General features: G+C 40.3%; 1 protein-coding gene across 1 annotated transcript in view; it reads right to left on the bottom strand.

The window, feature by feature from the left end:
• Nucleotides 1–21,176, bottom strand: part of LOC128690805 (venom protein 302) — an 88,346-nt gene that overhangs the window by 21,307 nt on the left and 45,863 nt on the right. The window contains exons 3-4 of the mRNA XM_070088159.1: nucleotides 15,442–15,550; nucleotides 5,955–6,081 (exon numbers count right to left, since the gene is read on the bottom strand). Coding sequence (XP_069944260.1) covers nucleotides 5,955–6,081; nucleotides 15,442–15,550 — 236 coding nt within the window. The remainder of the gene's footprint in view (nucleotides 1–5,954; nucleotides 6,082–15,441; nucleotides 15,551–21,176) is intronic.

The raw sequence follows: 21,176 nt of genomic DNA, 5'->3' as shown, positions 1-21,176 counted from the left end.
AATATTAGTTAACTTAAATTCATCAGGAACTAAATAATTGTTAATTACTGGAATCTCATTTACATCTTCCTGTGTAAAAACTGACAAAAAATAGTCATTAAATAAGGAACACATTTCCAGTTCATTATCCGTCAGCTGTCCATTCCCAGATTTCAGAGGTCCTACTTTTTCCTTCACCTTCGTCCTATACACTTGAAAGAACTCCTTTGGATTAGTCTTTGATTCATTAGCGACTCTAATTTCATAGTCACGTTTAGCCTTTCTAATCGCCTTTTTTACTTCTCTTTTAAGCTGAACATATTGGTCAGTAAGGTTAACCTCTCCTCTTCTGATGCGCCTATAAATTCCCCTTTTCCCCCCTAATAGATGCTTTAGCCTCCTGTTAACCCATTTGGGATCGTTATTATTAGACCTAATTTCTCTCTGGGGAATGTATATACTCTGGGCACTGTGTACATTATTAAGAAAACAATCATAAAAGCAGATCCCTTCATATTCATAAGTATGATTATCGTCAATAAAATCATTAGCTAGATAACCCCAATCAAGATTAGACAGATGTTCCCTAAGTCCATTATAATCGGCAGAACGAAAATCGGGGATTTTTACTGTATTATCATTATTCTTGCATTCCCAATTAATGCTAAAGGTGATGGATTTGTGATCACTTGCGCCAAGCTCTTCAGTGATCTCCAGATTATTCACGAGTGTTTCCTTATTTGACAAGACTAGGTCTAGCAAATTATTACCCCTGGTAGGTTCAGTTACACTCTGTTTCAGAAAGCAGTCCTGAACTGTTTCCATGAAGTCACTGGACTCTAGATTACCTGTCAAAGAATTCCAGTCAATTTGGCTAAAGTTAAAGTCCCCTACTATGACTACGTTACTGTGTCCAGAAGCCCTAACAATTTCGTCCCAAAGAAGTCTCCCTCTATCGTGATCCAAGCCTGGAGGTCGGTATATTGCACCTAGAATTAGTTTTTCTTGACCCTCCACGAACTCTACCCAAACAGACTCTGTTACTGCTCCATCTATTTTTATACCTTTTTTTATGCAACAATTAATATTTTCTCGAACATACAAAGCAACTCCTCCCCCCTTCCCATTACATCTATCCACATTGAATAACTTAAATCCCTGAATATTACACTCAGCAGTCATATCCCGACTCTTTAAATCATACCACGTTTCAGTTAATGCAATGATATCAAAGTTCCCAGCACATGCTACCAAACGTAGTTCATTAATTTTATTTCTTGCACTTCGACTGTTAGCATAAAATACCATCATGTTTTTTCTTCTGCACATTTTTCCTATTCATCTTTATTTTTACACAATTTCTGAAATTATCATTACCCAGAGTTACTCCATGACAGTTACTATTAAGATTCTTAATATCAGAGCATAAGTCAATATATCCATACTCATTATTAATCATTTCTAAACCCATACCTCTAACTAATCCTAGTTTAAAGTCCTAACAACCCCCTCAACTGAGTTAGCAAGAAAACCCACACCTGCCCTGGATAAGTGAACCCCATCCCTGGCATACATGTCATTTCGGCCATAGAAGTTGTCCCAGTTGTCAATGAATGGTACTGCATTATCCTTACAGTGTTTATCCAGCCAACAATTAATACCAATTGCTCTGGACAACCATTCATTACCAACACCTCTTCTTGGCAAAATGCCACATATAACAGGGCGCCCCCCCCTTCTTCCTAATCATGTCTATAGCTGTCCTGAACTTTCTAACTAAATCCTCACTTCTACGCTTGCCTACATCATTGCCTCCAGCACTGAGGCAAATAATAGGATTGATCCCATTACCATTCATGATGTTGTCAAGCCGGCTAACAATGTCCTCCATCCCAGCCCCAGGAAAGCATACCCTTTGTCTCCTACTCCTGTCCTTCAAGCAGAATGCCCTATCCATGTATCTAACCTTGCTATCCCCAACAACAACAATATTCTTACCTTCCTTGTTGTCGTTCGTCGTGACGATCCCAGTAGTAGACTCACATTCGTCGGGTAGCACCGAGAATGCGTTGGAGGTTTCCACGGGAGTTTCCACAGCAGTCTCTTTCTTCTTCATCGTTTCTGGCTTTCCATTCGTCTTCTTGATCGTCAACTTCGTCGTCCCCTGCTGTCCAGCCACTGACCACGATCCCTTCTTGACCTGAGGACTCGAAACAGGAGGACTACTACGAATCCTCTTGTTTTCCTCGGTCAATCGCCGTATCTCCATCTTCGCTGCCCTCAATTCTTCCTTAAGTTGCTGGTAAAGTTGCTCGATGGAGGGCATCTTGGTTCAGTCCACGGGAGCAAACAAGACACTTCTTCACAGAGTTAAGTATAGGTCAGCACTCAAAGTACAGGTCACCACTCAAGAGCACACAAACAGGTCTTCACAGAGCTAAGTACACGTCACCACTGAACTGAGTACACGTCACCACTGAACTGAGTACACGTCACCACTGAACTGAATACACGTCACCACTGAACTGAGTACACGTCACCACTGAACTGAGTACACGTCACCACTGAACTGAATACACGTCACCACTGAACTGAGTACACGTCACCACTGGCCAGTTGTTATTTTCATGTATAGACAGTGAGGTTTTCTGAGTATGATACAACTTAATCTCCAGTCAAATTGGTGAGTGTTATGATTAAGATATATTTTCCTTCTGTTATATAAATGTGTGTATATACTATAATCCTTTTTTAATTTTAATATACAGTCCACAAATTTATATATTTACCAGCGTTCCTGGTGATGTATATTTCATTTAATTAATAGGTCCAGAGCAACTTGTGGATATGACAGTGGTAGGTATAGAAGGGGGACATTTTTTGCGACCTAGGTGTCCCAAATTCCTACTTGTCTAACTGATAAATAATAATTATCTATGTTCATTTACTGTTATGTATATAATGATACATCCAAGTAAATGTAATTTTCCACAATAACTGAGAGGGGTGAGAAGAACCTTCTTATACTTTTAAGAACATTGATATGGGATCCATGATCCTCACGCCAAGGTCAAAATGACACCCTCAAGGCTGGTGTTTGGAAGGGTAAACAAAAAGAGAAATGGGAGATATTACAGTACACATGATAATGCATAAATCTTAATTCTAACAATATGTAATGTCACATTTAGTTACATCCTATACTGATAAGGATTTAGAATGTTTTTCATGGTACCAATGCAATATGTAGGTATCTCTGCAGTGAAAATGCTACCATAACAGTAAGTTCATCGCCCAAGGGGACCAAAGATGACCAGGGTGTCAGTGAAAGTGCTCGTTAAGAGAACATTTAGTGCGGCAGGAATTCATCTGTGGTGCAGGAACTGTCGATGTCCAAGTACAAAAAGATCTACAATTTCCAGAAATAAGCGAATAAAAAAAATACAGCTTTGCTGTAGTTGTATTTTCATTTGTATATTAATAATTAGCTTTTGTTGAAAGACTTGTGTGATATGAGACATGAAGAGCTAATATTTCTGGATATTTATAACATCAAAGCAAATAATAATATTCCATTAACTCTATTTATGCTCGACTTATCACGTATCCCTCTGTGAAATATCTTCAGGTTTTACAAAGTCGGAGGAGCTGCAAAGTTGATTTGTAAAGTAATAACAAAGATGTAGATTAATAACGATTTTTAAACTTAAGGATAATATAGTACTGAAAAAATTTACATAAGCAGTACTTTGATCTATTTTCAATCAATTATCAAAAGAAAATTCGGAGAAAGTTCACCACAATATTATATTAAAAAATCGATATATTCAGTTAAAGAGAGAAATAAAAAAGGGAATTAGAAAAGCAAAAAGAGATTATGAGGTTAAAGTTGCAAGAGAATCGAAGACTAACCCAAAAGAATTCTTTCAGATATATAGAAGTAAGATCAGGGACAAGATAGGCCCACTCAAAAGTTCCTCGGGTCAGCTCACTGACAGTGATAAGGAAATGTGTAGAATTTTTAACACATACTTCCTCTCAGTTTTTACACAGGAGGATACCAGCGATATTCCAGAAATGATAAGTTATGTAGAACAGGACGATAATAAACTGCACGATTAGGGTCACAAGGGACATGGTCCTTAGGCAAATAGATAAATTAAAACCTAACAAATCCCCAGGCCCTGATGAACTGTATGCAAGGGTCCTAAAGGAATGTAAAGAGGAGCTTAGCAAACCTTTGGCTAATCTTTTCAACATATCACTACAAACTGGCATGGTGCCAGATAAGTGGAAAATGGCAAATGTGATACCTATTTTCAAAGCAGGTGACAGGTCCTTAGCTTCAAACTATAGACCAATAAGCCTAACCTCCATAGTGGGAAAATTTATGGAATCAATAATTACCGAGGCAGTTCGTAGCCACCTTGAAAAGCATAAATTAATCAACGAATCTCAGCATGGTTTTACAAAGGGGCGTTCCTGCCTTACGAATTTATTAATTTTTTTCACTAAGGTATTTGAGGAGGTAGATCATGGTAATGAATATGATATTGTGTATATGGACTTCAGTAAGGCTTTTGACAGGGTCCCACATTAGAGACTATTGAGGAAAATTAAAGCACATGGAATAGGAGGAGAAATTTTTTCCTGGATAGAGGCATGGTTGACAAATAGGCAGCAGAGAGTTTGCATAAATGGGGAGAAATCAGAGTGGGGAAGCGTCACGAGCGGTGTTCCAGAGGGGTCAGTGTTGGGCCCCCTGCTGTTCACAATCTACATAAACGACATAGATGAGGGAATAATGAGCGACATCAGCAAGTTTGCCGATGACACCAAAATAGGCCGTCGAATTCATTCTGACGAGGACATTAGAGCACTCCAGGAAGATTTGAATAGACTGATGCAGTGGTCGGAGAAGTGGCAGATTCAGTTTAATATAGACAAATGCAAAGTTCTAAATGTTGGACAAGACAATAACCATGCCACATATAAATTAAATAATGTAGATCTTAATATTACGGATTGCGAAAAAGATTTAGGAGTTCTGGTTAGCAGTAATCTGAAACCAAGACAACAGTGCATAAGTGTTCGCAATAAAGCTAATAGAATCCTTGGCTTCATATCAAGACGCATAAATAATAGGAGTCCTCAGGTTGTTCTTCAACTCTATACATCCTTGGTTAGGCCTCATTTAGATTATGCTGCACAGTTTTGGTCACCGTATTACAGAATGGATATAAATGCTCTGGAAAATGTACAAAGGAGGATGACAAAGTTGATCCCATGTATCAGAAACCTTCCCTATGAGGATAGACTAAGGACCCTGAATCTGCATTCTCTAGAAAGACGTAGAATTAGGGGGGATATGATTGAGGTGTATAAGTGGAAGACAGGAATAAATAAAGGGGATGTAAATAGTGTGCTGAAAATATCTAGCCTAGACAGGACTCACAGCAATGGTTTTAAGTTGGAAAAATTCAGATTCAGGAAGGATATAGGAAAGTACTGGTTTGGTAATAGAGTTGTGGATGAGTGGAACAAACTCCCAAGTACAGTTATAGAGGCCAGAACGTTGTGTAGCTTTAAAAATAGGTTGGATAAATACATGAGTGGATGTGGGTGGGTGTGAGTTGGACCTGATAGCTTGTGCTACGAGGTCGGTTACCGTGTTCCTCCCTTAAGTCAATGTGACCTGACCTGTCTAGGTTGGGTGCATTGGCTTAAGCCGGTAGGAGACTTGGACCTGCCTCGCATGGGCCAGTAGGCCTGCTGCAGTGTTCCTTCGTTCTTATGTTCTTATGTTCTATATGGCTATGAACATCAGGGTTGTGTGACAGAGATAGAAAAACTATCGTATGCATGCGAGTCTTTCCTCTTCTTCTGTCATACTTTCTTTTTGTTCTCTTTGTCACAGACATAAGGTCAACCTTTGACACTAAAACCAATACATGTGGCCTAATATAAATCCTTACCTGTCTCCTCCTTCAGCATGCATACTCCAGGTTCCTGATTATCAGTGTTTGGCGGGTTACTACATATAAATTCTTCATCACACGAGCCAGCATGATTCCAGATGCCTCCACATGGTTTACCAAGGCCCTGTGAAATACAAGTGTAGTAATATTGTTCGTAAGTATTGTCAGAAAAAGTTTAATCGTACATATTTCTAGTGTGGATGTCTGTGGTAAGTCATTTGCCAGTATCTCGTTTGTTTGGGGAGGTATTTTTATGTCAGCACCTTCTTTCAGACATACCATTGTTACCCTCGTGCAGTCAGCTCACATGGAAGGTAAGGTGGTGTCAGACATACCATTGTTACCCTGGTGCAGTCAGCTCACATGGAAGGTAAGGTGGTGTCACACATACCATTGCTACCCTGGTGGCAGTCAGCTCACATGGAAGGTAAGGTGGTGTCACACATACCATTGCTACCCTGGTGGCAGTCAGCTCACATGGAATGTAAGGTGGTGTCAGACATACCATTCCTACCCTGGTGGCAGTCAGCTCACATGGAAGGTAAGGTGGTGTCAGATATATCATTGCTACCCTGGTGGCAGTCAACTCACATGGAATGTAAGGTGGTGTCAGATATACCATTGCTACCCTGGTGGCAGTCAGCTCACATGGAAGGTAAGGTGGTGGCAGATATGCCATTGTTACCCTGGTGGCAGTCAGCTCACATGGAAGGTTAGGTGGTGTCAGACATACCATTGCTACCCTGGTGGCAGTCAGCTCACATGGAAGGTAAGGTAGTGTCAGATATACCATTGCTACCTTTGTGGCAGTCAGCTCAAATGGACGGTAAGATGGTTTCTGACATACCATTCCTACCCTGGTGGCAGTCAGCTCACATAGAAGTCAAGGCGGTGTTAGACATACCATTGCTGTCCTGGTGGCAGTCAGCTCACATGGAAGTCAAGGCGGTGTTAGACATACCATTGCTGTCCTGGTGGCAGTCAGCTCACATGGAAGTCAAGGCGGTGTTAGACATACCATTGCTGTCCTGGTGGCAGTCAGCTCACATGGAAGTCAAGGCGGTGTTAGACATACCATTGCTGTCCTGGTGGCAGTCAGCTCACATGGAAGGTAAGGTGGTGTCAGACATACCATTGCTACTCTGGTGGCAGTCAGCTCACATGGAAGGTAAGGTGGTGTCAGACATACCATTGCTACCCTGGTGGCAGTCAGCTCACATGGAAGGTAAGGTGGTGTCAGACATACCATTGCTACCCTGGTGGCAGTCAGCTTACATGGAAGGTAAGGTGGTGTCAAACATACCATTGCTACCCTGGTGGCAGTCAGCTCACATAGAAGTCAAGGCGGTGTTAGACATACCATTGCTGTCCTGGTGGCAGTCAGCTCACATGGAAGTCAAGGCGGTGTTAGACATACCATTGCTGTCCTGGTGGCAGTCAGCTCACATGGAAGTCAAGGCGGTGTTAGACATACCATTGCTGTCCTGGTGGCAGTCAGCTCACATGGAAGATAAGGTGGTGTCAGACATACCATTGCTATCCTGGTGGCAGTCAGCTCACATGGAAGATAAGGTGGTGTCAGACATACCATTGCTACCCTGGTGGCAGTCAGCTCACATGGAAGGTAAGGTGGTGTCAAACATATCATTGCTATCCTGGTGGCAGTCAGCTCACATAGAAGTCAAGGCGGTGTTAGACATACCATTGCTGTCCTGGTGGCAGTCAGCTCACATGGAAGGTAAGGTGGTGTCAAACATACCATTGCTACCCTGGTGGCAGTCAGCTCACATAGAAGTCAAGGCGGTGTTAGACATACCATTGCTACCCTGGTGGCAGTCAGCTCACATAAAAGTCAGGGTGGTGTCAGATATTACTGTTTCTTTTTCTTTGATCTGTTGAAGGTGCTCTTCTCTGGGTAATTTTAATTGGTTTTAGTGTTCATTCTTTCTTAGTTATCTGTTACCTGTTTCGAATTTGCTCACCTCTGACTTTTAAAAATACTGCAAATTTTGTCACACCCATCTATCTCACGGTAGACCTTCAGCCTACCGTGTGATAGATTATTTTTGTCTCTGGTAATACCTACTATCTTATTTCAGCCCAGAGGAATATTTTAGGTCACATCTTCAATGCAAAACAAAAGTAGCACTCTCACTGTAGAAAGACGCTTTTATCATCTACTGTTAAACTACTTCTCACCCATGTGAATCAGTCTTCGACATTAGTCTCATTGTTTTTGGGGACGTCGAGTATATCTATTATTCTATTCTATGTAGTCTCATTTGCCTACCATTCAAGAACATTAAACAATATTGCTTACACCTGGTTGGGTAGAATTCGTTCTTTCTTCCGCCATTACCTTCATGTCTTGCTAACGTGCCTTGCTTACTCACCATTCAAGTTAAGTCTTTTAGTGATGGTACGTGATTGCACCAGACACTTAGGTTTCGAACTCTGATTTCTTTCATCCAGTGCTTCAGTCCTCTGCCTCACTTCAGCTGCAGTTCCTCTGTTACTCAGTTGTGTGACATGTCAACGAGAGCATTATTGTCATTGCTGTCAACTGTTGCTCTGCTTAAAGATAAGCATCTGATCAACATCTGATGCTGAGGATGAAGATTCCGTATTTACCCCAACTTCTCTTAATTTTATTTTATTGATTATAAGGGGTCTCTCCTGGCGTATTGGGAATCCTAATTTATTATAAAAGGTAGAGGGCGGTTTTCAAGCAGGATCAGCACTACTGGCCTCACCGAGAGTGATCGTAGTCCAGGAGGAGGTATACAATTTCTTATTGTTTCTCCTTGAAGCTGCCGCTTATCCCACCTTTTTTATTAAAATTAAAAAAAAAAAAAACACAATCATGAATAGTAATACTCATATTTTGCCTCCTCTTGAGCCCCTTACCTCTGCGGCATCCTTACGTGACTCCAGCACGAACATGGACGTTCCTTCGAAGCCGGAGTTGCCTGACTCAGGTACCTACAATCAAAGTAGATCATCGTTCTACTTTGACAATACTCCCGGCTTCTACGAAGCCATCGTTCAAATGACCGCGACCCATACTTGACGATCCTGACACTTTTATTGACACTCCTAATTCCTATCCTGAGAAATACTCTTCCTGGAAACTTCTTCTTTTACAAATCATATCTCAAAGACAATCTTGGACGATTTTTTTTTCTCTTCGGCTGACGACACCTATTGATTAATTAACTGACCATGTCCTCAAGAATGGGATGCATGCTGTCACTAAAGGATGCTAAAAATCCTTCTTTTCAGGCCTGGTGGCCTGGTGGGTAAAGTTCCCGCTTCACACACGGAGGGCTCGGGTTCGATTCCCGGCGGGTGGAAACATTTCGACACGTTTCCTTACACCTGTTGTCCTGTTCACCTAGCAGCAAATAGGTACCTGGGTGTTAGTCGACTGGTGTGGGTCGCATCCTGGGGGACAAGATTAAGGACCCCAATGGAAATAAATTAGACAGTCTTTGATGACGCACTGACTTTCTTGGGTTATCCTGGGTGGCTGACCCTCCGGGGTTAAAAATCCGTACGAAATCTTATCTTAACTCAGTCGATGAAACCCTTTTTAAAATATAGGCGTTCCTTCCTCAATTCTGGCTACAGTACTATCCTCATTCCCAACACTATAGTGCAACGAGAATTTATGAAATGCGGCATTGGCATTAAAGAGCAACTTGAGCTCCAGAATCTTCAAAACTCCTTTTCCCATTCTAACTACTTCGTCTTCTTCCATTTTCCATGTTTCTCCACCCACAGCCTTTCCCGGCTGGGCTTTCGGCTCTTCCTTCAGAGCCTTAGATCCAAAACCCCCAGTCACCAAAACTCCCCACTAACCTATTTTTCCTCCCCACTTAACTTTATCTACTACTGAGTCATTCCCCTTGCTTCCTGTGTCTTTGAGAGTTGCAGAAATCCATTCACCACTTCATCCTGCCCAGCCTCCATATTCCCACATAGATTCCTTCATCTCAGGACACCATTCTCATTCTCTTCTCACTTTGGTAACTGACTTCCTCTCCACTTTTTCCATCTATCTTTTCCACCTCTTGCGTCATGCTACCTGTTGCTTCCTTAATTTAGGAAACTACTGAAGCCGCAATGACTTTTATATGGGGACATAATTTTTAATAGACGTCCACCCACCTCCTTGTGCCTTCATATTCTCACCTTCAACAACTTTACATCCTCTCTCTCCCTACATCTTCCATCTATGGCTTCCGATAAATTGGATGTTTCTAATTTACTACTACCACCACCTCCACACATAAACTTTACTGGACATTATAGCCCAGAGCCACTACCTGTTTTGTTATGCCCTGACTTTGTATATATTGAAAGTGCACCTTAAAAACTACCCTATTCCTACTCGTCATTAATGGACTTGCTTCTCTTCTCCCTTCAAATATCTGGTTATCCATATATATATATATATATATATATATATATATATATATATATATATATATATATATATATATATATATATATATATATGCATAATTTTACTCCAATATTCTATTAACTTATCTTTCAAATGAACCACCTCTGTTGTTAAAACAAATAGAACATGCCATTCTATACATGTATCATTGAACTATATAGTTATTTTTTTTTGTCTGACAGTTGAATGTCATGGAAGTCTCACATAACCTGCCTAAAAGTTGCTTGTGACAGTCAACCGATCCTACTTATGACTTTAGTTCATATTGCTTGGGGAGGTGATGGAAAACCATTCGCCTACATTAAACTTAAATATTTTCTGAACTAGACTTCGGAGACTAACACTATGCCTCAGTATTCCTGATATTCTTTATAATCTTATTCCATTTATCGGGGTTTCCACTTGTGTCTAGGGGCTTCGTGATCTTTCCCTTTCCAGAGCCTTTATTCGGAGTCAAACGTTCTGACCTTGTAAGACAAGCTTTGCCCAGTATTTCTGTTGTTTTATCCGCTTTAATGACTTTCTCGAATCTTTCACGCATAGAACTCTCGGAGGTTATTAAGTAACTTATTTAATCACTGACTCCACTTAGTATCCCCCTTTAATCCCTGCGTTCACTCTCTAGTGACATCTCTTAATTACTCTCTCCCTTCGGTTCACCCTGTATCTTATTTCCCATAAGAATTAATGGAAATACAATTAATTTATTCCAAACAAAAATATTCACAAAAAAATAATTTTTTTAACAATTATGTATTACATACCTTTATTGAAGGCTAATGCTGGCTTCTGGAAGATAGGGAGGAGGAAAGAGGGAGGAGTTAGTGTTTAGAAAGGGAATATCCCCCTCCATAAAGACTTATAGGTAGCAAAGCCTTCTCTGGGGTTACTTTTATTGCCACTAGGACCAGCTTGAGAGGCACTGAACCCCTGTCTCACAATAACTGTCCAGAGTGCTCTGTTTCTGGCGTCTCTCTAAGATTTCCCTGAAGTGGGACAGGGTTTTGTCACTAATGTTGCAGATATGGCTTGTTTCAGCTTTGTCAGGGTGGTGTTTCTCTACAAAAGCTTGCACACTAGTCCACATTGCAAACACCTTTTTAATCTCTGAAGAAGGCACCTCCTTCACTCCCTCTTCCTCCTCTGAAGCAAGATCCTCATGGAACTGCTTTGCCTTCTCACAAATGATCGACTCCACAACACTGTCTCCCACTAATTATTTTTCTTAATTCACAATAATAATAACTTTTCCATCTCTTCCATTATTGGTGGCCTTTGTTTAGTTAGAAAAGTTACTCCTTTTGCATCATTAGTGTCTTTGATTTGTTCTTTCTTTGCCAGGATGGATGCAATTGTTGATTTATTCTTGCTATACATCCTGACAAGTTCCATCACCTTCATAACACTCTCAAACTTTTCTATAACTTCACACTTAAATTCCATGGTGTTTCTCACTTTCTTTACCACAGGAACTTTGCTAGGAGCTTTCTTTGGAGCCATCTTTACTTATTTTACAGTTGTACTGCAAGAAAAACCACTAAAAACAATGGCAAACAAGCAAAATGTTTGGATGTATGAGCAAAGCTCCTCAGCCACCGAGAGACAAAGCCAAACTGAAGCGCAAGCTGCCCCAGCTGGCAGATGGGCGTATCCAGAACGGCCGATAACCGGGCGCCAAAAAACCTGCCGATAACCGAGTTGGCCGATAACCAAACTGGCCGATAACCGGGGGTCCCATTATCTATTTGCCATGAAACATATGTAACCAAACATCCTTGAGTCCATCAATAATTAGCTAGAATACCAGGTGGCTTATTGTCAATGTAAATGATGTGGCCCTGATCACACCGAAGAATAGCTACCAGTTGTAAATGCATAACTAGAGTGGGGAAAGGGCTCAAAGCAAGTTCACTATGTAATTAAAATTAGCAATGGTGACCAGTTCCTCGGTTGCTTTCAGCTAAGTAACATGTACTAGAGGTCTCTCCTCCGTAGTGCGTAGCTAGCGAGAACCATGCTTCTTCCTCCATCATTTGTTAAATTGCATATAATAGAGTATCAGCCAAAATCTCATGTAAGATTGTAAATATCATTGGTGATAGAAATATACGGGTATTCAATCAATAACTCCTGGTGTATGTTTTTATACATCAGTTGATTCCTTTATTAATTGTCTTCATGATTAAACACAATCTTTATGGTCAGGAACAACAGCCCATACAACGGTGAGTGTATTCTTAATATTCAGTTTGTCGCATCTTAATACTGACCTAGAGAATGCAGAATTCGTTTCCAAAATTTCCAGTACTTTGATTGGAACCACCCTCATTGAGTCCTATGGGTTAGGTAATTTCATAGAAATTTAATGATATTGCAGGTTAATATTACCGGTTATTTTGGAAATTCAATGACAAAATTCTTGCAGGAGTGCTACTTTTTTGGGGGAAGGGGGGGATTTAAATGTTAGAGCAATCAAGAAACATAAGTTTAAGGTATAATACAACTAATGAACAGAATTTAGTGCATCGGATATTGCATACTAGTTTAACAAGAGATTAATGCTTCTCTTGTAAAGAAAAGAAAATGTTTATATGATAAAACAAACAAAATATTTAGGCCATGGACAATGTTCTGGACAATGAAACTTCTAGTTTTAAGGTAGGTAGTAGACTCGCCAGTATAATCACTCAGACTTGGCCTTTTCCAGGAGGTGGCCCGGCCTTGGCTTCCTGTCGTGGGAGTGTCCTCAGATCAATGTCTGCCATAGGAGGAGGTACAAGTACCTCCTTGTTGTCCTCTGGGACCAGCTGTCTTCAGGCCTAGCCCCATTCCCCACCTCCCACGGGGTTGGGGCTGCACAAACCCCGCCCACACTGAGCTTGAAGGGTGTGGCAGCTGCATAGCAGCAGACGATGTCAGGAGGTGCAAAGGCAGCAATCAATACAGGATCCTTTTGGAGCCACATCCCAGCTTTGGGCATCAAGACTGAGTGCTGGGGAGGCTCAAGAATGCCTACAACTTCACTTGTCCGTTGCACTCTGTTCTAACCTTAAGATTCTAAAACATAGGATGGAAATATTTTGTAAATCAATATTAATATGGGCGACTCCAAATTATTCTCCCAATAATTGAATTTCGTATTTATTTATTTTTTTGGTATTAATTAGTTCAGGCTACGTGATGTTCTGTAGAAGAAAACAATGAGAAAGCAACTCTTACATTAAAATTTTCGACAGTTGCAAGGGATAAGAATGTCATTGTATGATGTAACTAAACATTCTGTACTTTTTATTTTGCACTCGGTTCAGCAAAATAATAAGCTTGTATATTCTTTATAAAAAAACATTCTTCGATGCACATACATTATTGGAAACTGGCTGCATATACTTTAAGATCTCGAACAAAGGTGAATGCTCTTTTAAACCTATTTTTGATTAAGTATTAGTGCATGTAAGACATATATCAGTGTACGAAAAATATTAATTTAAAGGTCTAATTATTTCAATGATATGAATCCAAAAATAGAATGATTCCTTCTATCTCACTTTCGATACTACATTTCATAGAGCGGACACGAATTAAAGTTAACTAGATAATCATTATGTATCTCAGTTCATTGCCAGATTCAGAGTAAACATACAAATACACTCCGGATTCTCTTCGCTTCTTTTATGAGTTTTTCCAGCTTTTTTTTTTTCATATTTGAATGCGAACTCTTGTTATGAGCCAGCGGTGTTTGGATCTACAGAGATAAAATTAAAATTATGAACATAGTTTCCAGTATTTTCTGACCATTTGGATCTTGAAGCTAGCAGCTGTATCTCCACAGTGTTGGAGATAGGTGCTAGTTAGTGTAGATTCACAAGGGAGGTTGCACACCATCTGCTGGCTGTCTTCACAACATGACGACTCCTTTATTGTTTGATAAATTAGACACATGTGCAACTCTTGGGTATCTTTATTGAGGAAACGTTTCGCTACACAGTGGCTTCATCAGTCCATACAAAGGAGAATCTTGAAGAACAGGAGGAGAATGAGGTAATCAGTCCCTCAACCTTGAGTCGATGTGGTCAGTCCATCAATCTTGAATAGAATACGGCATACGTGCTGAGAAGGAGCTTATAAACCGTTGGCAGGAGAGGTGCAGCAGTCATAGGTCGGGTAACATTTGTTCAATGTTGAAGTAGGTCGTACCCAAGAATTAGGCAAGCGAAGAATTCCCAAGTATTAAGATCCCAAGAAGTTGAGGGACTGATTACCTCATTCTCCTCCTGTTCTTCAAGATTCTCCTTTGTATGGACTGATGAAGCCACTGTGTGGCGAAACGTTTCCTCAATAAAGATACCCAAGAGTTGCACATGTGTCTAATTTATCAACATGTCGGTTCTCTGAACCATTCATCTACAAACCTTTATTGTTTGTTAGATTTTGCAGAGATGCTGTTACGATAGTGGTGAGAAGCGAGCTGTGACAAGGCTGCTCTTTATATTATTAACGCTTCATGTTTTTATATTTTCCCTCTGATGTACGCCGAAAAAGACCATATATTCCTTTGACTAGATGGTTAGAACTAAGACCATAATTTTAAAGGGGTGGACCGGTAAGCCAGCGGAAGACCTCGGTCAGATGACCAAAAGTTCCATCGACGGGTCATCATCTGACTACGACCCGCGTCAGGAAACACTTGTCTTCTTCTCCGACAAAGCTTACCTAACTTAACAATGTTTTCCGAAATCGTCTGCGATGATCTGCCGGTTAGTATAGCAGTGGCAAGGTAAACAATGATTACAACACTGAGCTGCCAGCAGGAGCACCGTGTGTATATAAGAAGTAAACTGTGAAGAAGATAACAGAGCTATCTATCTACATTGACAGCATTGTCTTCTGTAAAACATTCTTCAGTATAGATGAGACTATTCTCTTTTGCTAAGAGGCTATCCTAGCATACAAATAAAACCAGCAGTTATTTTTCTGCATTTTAAGAGTAAGATTAATTGTAAATAACTCATAACTTACTTTGGTGCATTTTGGACAGCAGCCACACATGTCGGTGCCTATGCCATTGGGACACGTCATCTCTGGACATTCATTATGATTACAGGGTGGACAGGAATGTCCCGCGCTCCTAAGGTGAGATAAACAGTAATATTATGCACAAAAACATCTACAGTCTCTAGATTTGAATCATACTTGGAGGTATTAAATATATCTGGTATAGCTCACAACATCCCTACAGAAATGTATTGCCAACTACTTAATTTATTTCAAAGTATTAAATAAAATTTTTACCTACTAAACTAAATAGTATCACATTATCTCACTATTTTTGTAATAATTGGCTCTAGCTCTGTGAACCTCCTTGGCTCTAGCTCTGTGAACCTCCTTGGCTCTAGCTCTGTGAACCTCCTTGGCTCTAGCTCTGTGAACCTCCTTGGCTCTAGCTCTGTGAACCTCCTTGGCTCTAGCTCTGTGAACCTCCTTGGCTCTAGCTCTGTGAACCTCCTTGGCTCTAGCTCTGTGAACCTCCTTGGCTCTAGCTCTGTGAACCTCCTTGGCTCTAGCTCTGTGAACCTCCTTGGCTCTAGCTCTGTGAACCTCCTTGGCTCTAGCTCTGTGAACCTCCTTGGCTCTAGCTCTGTGAACCTCATTGGCTCTTCTAGCTCTGTGAACCTCCTTGGCTCTTCTAGCTCTGTGAACCTCCTTGGGTCTAGCTCTGTGAACCTCCTTGGTTCTAGCTCTGTGAACCTCCTTGGTTCTAGCTCTGTGAACCTCCTTGGTTCTAGCTCTGTGAACCTCCTTGGCTCTAGCTCTGTGAACCTCCTTGGCTCTAGCTCTGTGAACCTCCTTGGCTCTACCTCTGTGAACCTCCTTGGCTCTTCTAGCTCTGTGAACCTCCTTGGCTCTAGCTCTGTGAACCTCCTTGGCTCTAGCTCTGTGAACCTCCTTGGCTCTAGCTCTGTGAACCTCATTGACTCTAGCTCTGTGAACCTCTTGTATGAAAGGGTGACCTCATAAAAAAGATTTTCGCAAGTAAATTATTTTTAAATGTCACGAATAAGGCATCTGAAGGAGCAGTCAGACTTTTATATTTGCAGATTACTGTTTACATGTTGTAGACAAAGTTTACTCGTAAATATGATGCATTTAACTATGTTATACAATAATGATATAAAGTAAGATCGACAGACACCATTAGCATACAATGATGTATATTAAAATTAAATAATAAACCAGAGAAAATAAATTTAATATATACAATCTGTGCATCCACAATAACTTGACATCACAGTTCTTACAAAGGTTGTGGAGAAATTTTCTCCAGGAGGGGGGTATCAGCCCCCTTCAGCCCCTTTCAGCCCTGAGGGGCCCAGCCCTCTCAGAAGGGGCAAGCATCTTGTTTACTGCTACAGTGAGTAATTGACCCCAGATGCAGTACGAGTATGTGACGTGGTCACGCGGCCGTGGATCCTTGTAAGAATCCGATGTTGCAAATAGTTTAGTTTAATAAGAGACAGTCCATCTCTTACCTTAGCAGGACAATTAAGAAAATCCTGCTCCCATTTTATTACCATGGTAAAGATAGTGTACATTGTTGTCTATGCTTAAGATAGCAAGAATCAAGCATTCTGCTTTGCTTCATAGTGGAAGTTTGGCAAGGAGAGGAAAAATACTAGGTCAGCTTTTCCTTTATGCTGGGGACAAGCGAGGCGCAGGGAGATGCTGTGAGGGCAGATTACTTTTGATCCTACTGGGACTCACATTGACACCGTAATAACCAACAAAGAACACTGATCCATGCATTAGTGTGAATGAAGTATCTCACAAAACACAATAATCAGCTTCTTTAGTAAACAGAGTGTGAATAAATGAACAAATCTTGATGAATAGTGTAACGAGTGTTGCAATCCAACAGAGTGTAGTGTGACATTCTTCAAAGAACAATATTCTTCATCGGATATCCGGGTCAGATACACATACCCAGGTAAGTGTACTAAGATGTAATCAAGTTTTAATGACTGTGCAAATGAGAACAACATTACGATCTAGTAACTTATCATAAACCTGGGTGAAGAGGGGACCTTGAGTCCACACAAGTAAGTTTTCCAGTCAGCAATCAGTTAATGAAATATGCTGGCATAATACCCCCAAGGGGTAATTTATTTCTAATATATTTCCTTTACAGCCTGTTGAGAAGTAGCTATGACAGCTTCTCAAGACCTTGCCTGCAGGGGTGGCTGTGTAGGCAAAAGCTGTCTATCAATCCAAGTTCCCCCTATATTTAATCTTTAACCATAGTTGTACCATTTCTCAACAATTTGGTCCTTCGAACTGGATAAGGCCACATTATTTTCCAAGTATGTTGTACTACAGTGTACAAATAACTATACATTTATAGTGTATAGGGAATGAAGTGTATAACGTTGTTATTTACCGTGACTCAACGTTATCAAACTGACACTGCAAACTCAGGACATAAACAACCAGAGGCATCATCCAGCCATATGTACCCTGTACCCTTCATGGTCATTGACCCTGAGGTTAAGCTTAGTGGGTCAGTAGTGTTTGAGTCGATTATTGCTGACTTGAGCATAACAAAAAACTCAGCTGTTTATAGCAGTACAGTGTTTTTTAAACACTCTAAGTGTGGTGCTAGAATTTTCAGTATCACATTAAAATGGCTTGTTTGAAAACTCAGTTTCAGTCTTTACAGACTAAGATTACACAATTAGAAAATCTAATTTCAGTCTGTATAGGATTAACTCAAGATACAAACATAGATTTTGACGATCTTGAGGCAAAATTGGAATTACTTACACAATGTCTTGCAATAATTAATTCAGACTACAAAATATGAAGGTAAGTTTCTAGAATCAGATCCATCTGAGGATGAAATTAAAAATGTTTTGGATGCTTTTAGTAATCAACAATTAAGGTGGACAGGAGTACAGGCTACTTTCTACAAAACTCTGTCACAGAGACCTACTGTAATTAGTGGTCAAACACCTGTTACACCTGCAACAACTGGAACAACAAGTGTCCCATTACCAAGCTTGCCTACCTTGTCATTACTTATTTTCCAAAGTCATAATTATGAAGAATTCATTAGTAGTTTTCAATCCAAAGTAAATTCACGAACTGACATAGATGAGATTGCTAAGTTCGATTACCTTAAATGTCTTGTGAAGGGAGAACCCTATGAACTGATTAAGTCATTTCCGGTGGTTAAAGGCAATTATCAAATAGCCTTACGTGTCTTAGCAGACAATTACTTTGATGCTAACAAGGCCAGAGTTAGACATGCAGTCTTAATATCAAGCTTGAAGCCACCCAAACATTGTTTTTCAGATTTACAGGCATTTAGGATCACATTAGACAATAGTCTGAGATCTCTAGGTGCTAAATATGACCTAAGGGAATGTGATTGATTTATCAGTGGTATTGTACAGGATAAGCTGTCACCATAGACTATTGAACGATTAAATATTATGTTCAAAAAAGCTATTTCACTTGTGAAGAAATCAGCAATGGTTTACAAGCAATAGTTTCATGCATGCAAGCAACGAGACAAGATGAAACATCCACAAATCCTGTGGATAACAAACCTTCAACTTAGTATAAAAAGAGTATAACTACTCCCACTAAACCACATAATTGGAAAAATCATATAGGCACTTATCAAGCTGTGAATACAACAGACAGTAAACAGACTGTCACACATAAACGTACTCCAAAATGTGTACTTTGTAATGGAACACATTGGGCACAGTATTGTAGTCAATACACATCAATGGAGGCACGTAAACAACGTGTTCATCAGCTGAAAAGGTGCATCAAATGTTTAGGTGAACACAAGGGAGGAAAATGCTCACTGAAGAAGTGTTTTAAATGCAAGGGTATGCATCATACAGCATTATGCCCAAATACTTTTGCTGAACAACAGAAGACTTCCACAGAATCAGGAAGTCAGCAAGCAACAACATTAAATGTGAGAGATAAGTTTAAAGTGACTGCTCTCCCGACAGCTCGAGTTGAGTTATCTAATAAATTACACAAAACCAATGTGCTAACACTATTTGATCAAGGCTCACAAAGGTCCTTCATAAGAAGAACAGTGTTGCAGAAACTGAATAAACAACCCTATGCCAAAATACAGTTAGATATAGCTGGTTTTTTCCACAATTCTGGTAAACAGACATATGACCTAGCCAGAATCACTGTTGGTCTAGGAAACAGGAAAAAGACAGTAGAAGCTGTGGTAGTAAATGATTTGCCTAAGTCTGTGCAGATCCAGGGATTAAAAGAAACAGTTGCAGCACTGAAAGTAGCTAAGGTCAAGTTAGCCTGTCCTGACATACAGACGGACACTACTTGTCCAATTGATTTAATCATTGGAAGTGATTATTATCACTGTTTAGTGCAAAATATAGTAAGTAAACATAATGTTCACTTGCTGAAAACAGCAGGAGGCCACATGATATGTGGTCCCATTCCCTCTCAAAGTGGGAAAGAAGCTGATATTGATTCAGTGGAAAATGTACTAGTTACGAGAATAACCGCTGATCATGTACCACAGCAAAAAATATCGTTACTGGAAGAAATGAATGAACCAGTTGATAAGTTGTGCGATTTAGATGCGATAGGTATTGATATAAATAAACCAGGCCCACAAGAGTCTCAGACTTATAACCAATATTTGGACACTGTCAGATATGAAGAAGGACAGTATTGGGTTAGGTTACCATCGAAGTTAAATCCACCATATCTGCCTAACAATTATCGCATGACTTTCGAACAAATGAAAGCACAAATACATGAGCTCAGGAAGAATCCAGAGCTACTGTCTATGATAATATCATACAAGAACAGTTAGACAATTAATTCATTGAGGAAGTAGTCGAAGAAAAGTTGAAGACAGAAGCTCATTATCTCCCGCACCATGGGGTCAGAAAAGATTCTGAAACCACTCCACTACGTGTTGTATACAATTGCAGCGCGCGTGCTAATGAAGATGTAGCAAGTCTTAATGACTGTCTGATGACCGAACCCTCACTAACTGAGAAGCTTGGAGACGTGCTTATGAAAGTTGGCACAAACCCATATGCCTACACGGCTGATATTTCCAAAGCTTTCTTAAGAGTAGGACTACAAGAAATAGAGATTATACTCGATTCTTGTGGCCTGAAAATCCACATGATCCTCAAAGTCCTGTGAAAACTTATCGTTTCAAATCAGTATTATTTGGTGCAACATCCTTTCCATTCTTACTAGAAGCTACTCTAAATACACATTTGAAGAAATCAGAAAGTCCCTTCAAAGAAATCTTAAAGCAGGTGAGGAGTCCACAAGCACAACCTGGTTATGGGAAAGAGGTAATTGGCCAGCCCTTTGCTCTGAGCTCGCCACCACCGACTGGAATGCTCTTCTCCAAGGGGATGTTGACAACCAAGTGAAAGCCTTCACTGGACACATCCTTAATCTACAACAAGAACACATTCCTCACCGCCAATATGTGACAAAGCCTACAGATCAGCCTTGGTTTGGCTGTCATTGTAGAGAGGCTGCTACTGCTAAGTACAAAGCAAGGCGAAGGTTTAAGAGACATCCTACCAACTACAACAGGAACTTGCACAGGCAAGCCTGTAGTCATATGGGCGACGTTCAAAAGTGGGCCATTGCTAAATGGGAGGTGGACACTAAAAGAAAGCTAGCATCAGGTAGGGTAGGCTCCAAAACTTGGTGGTCCCTGGTCA

Source organism: Cherax quadricarinatus, chromosome 24, assembly GCF_038502225.1.
Source record: "Cherax quadricarinatus isolate ZL_2023a chromosome 24, ASM3850222v1, whole genome shotgun sequence".
Lineage (NCBI taxonomy): Eukaryota > Metazoa > Arthropoda > Malacostraca > Decapoda > Parastacidae > Cherax > Cherax quadricarinatus.
This window is presented reverse-complemented; position numbering and strand designations above follow the sequence as displayed.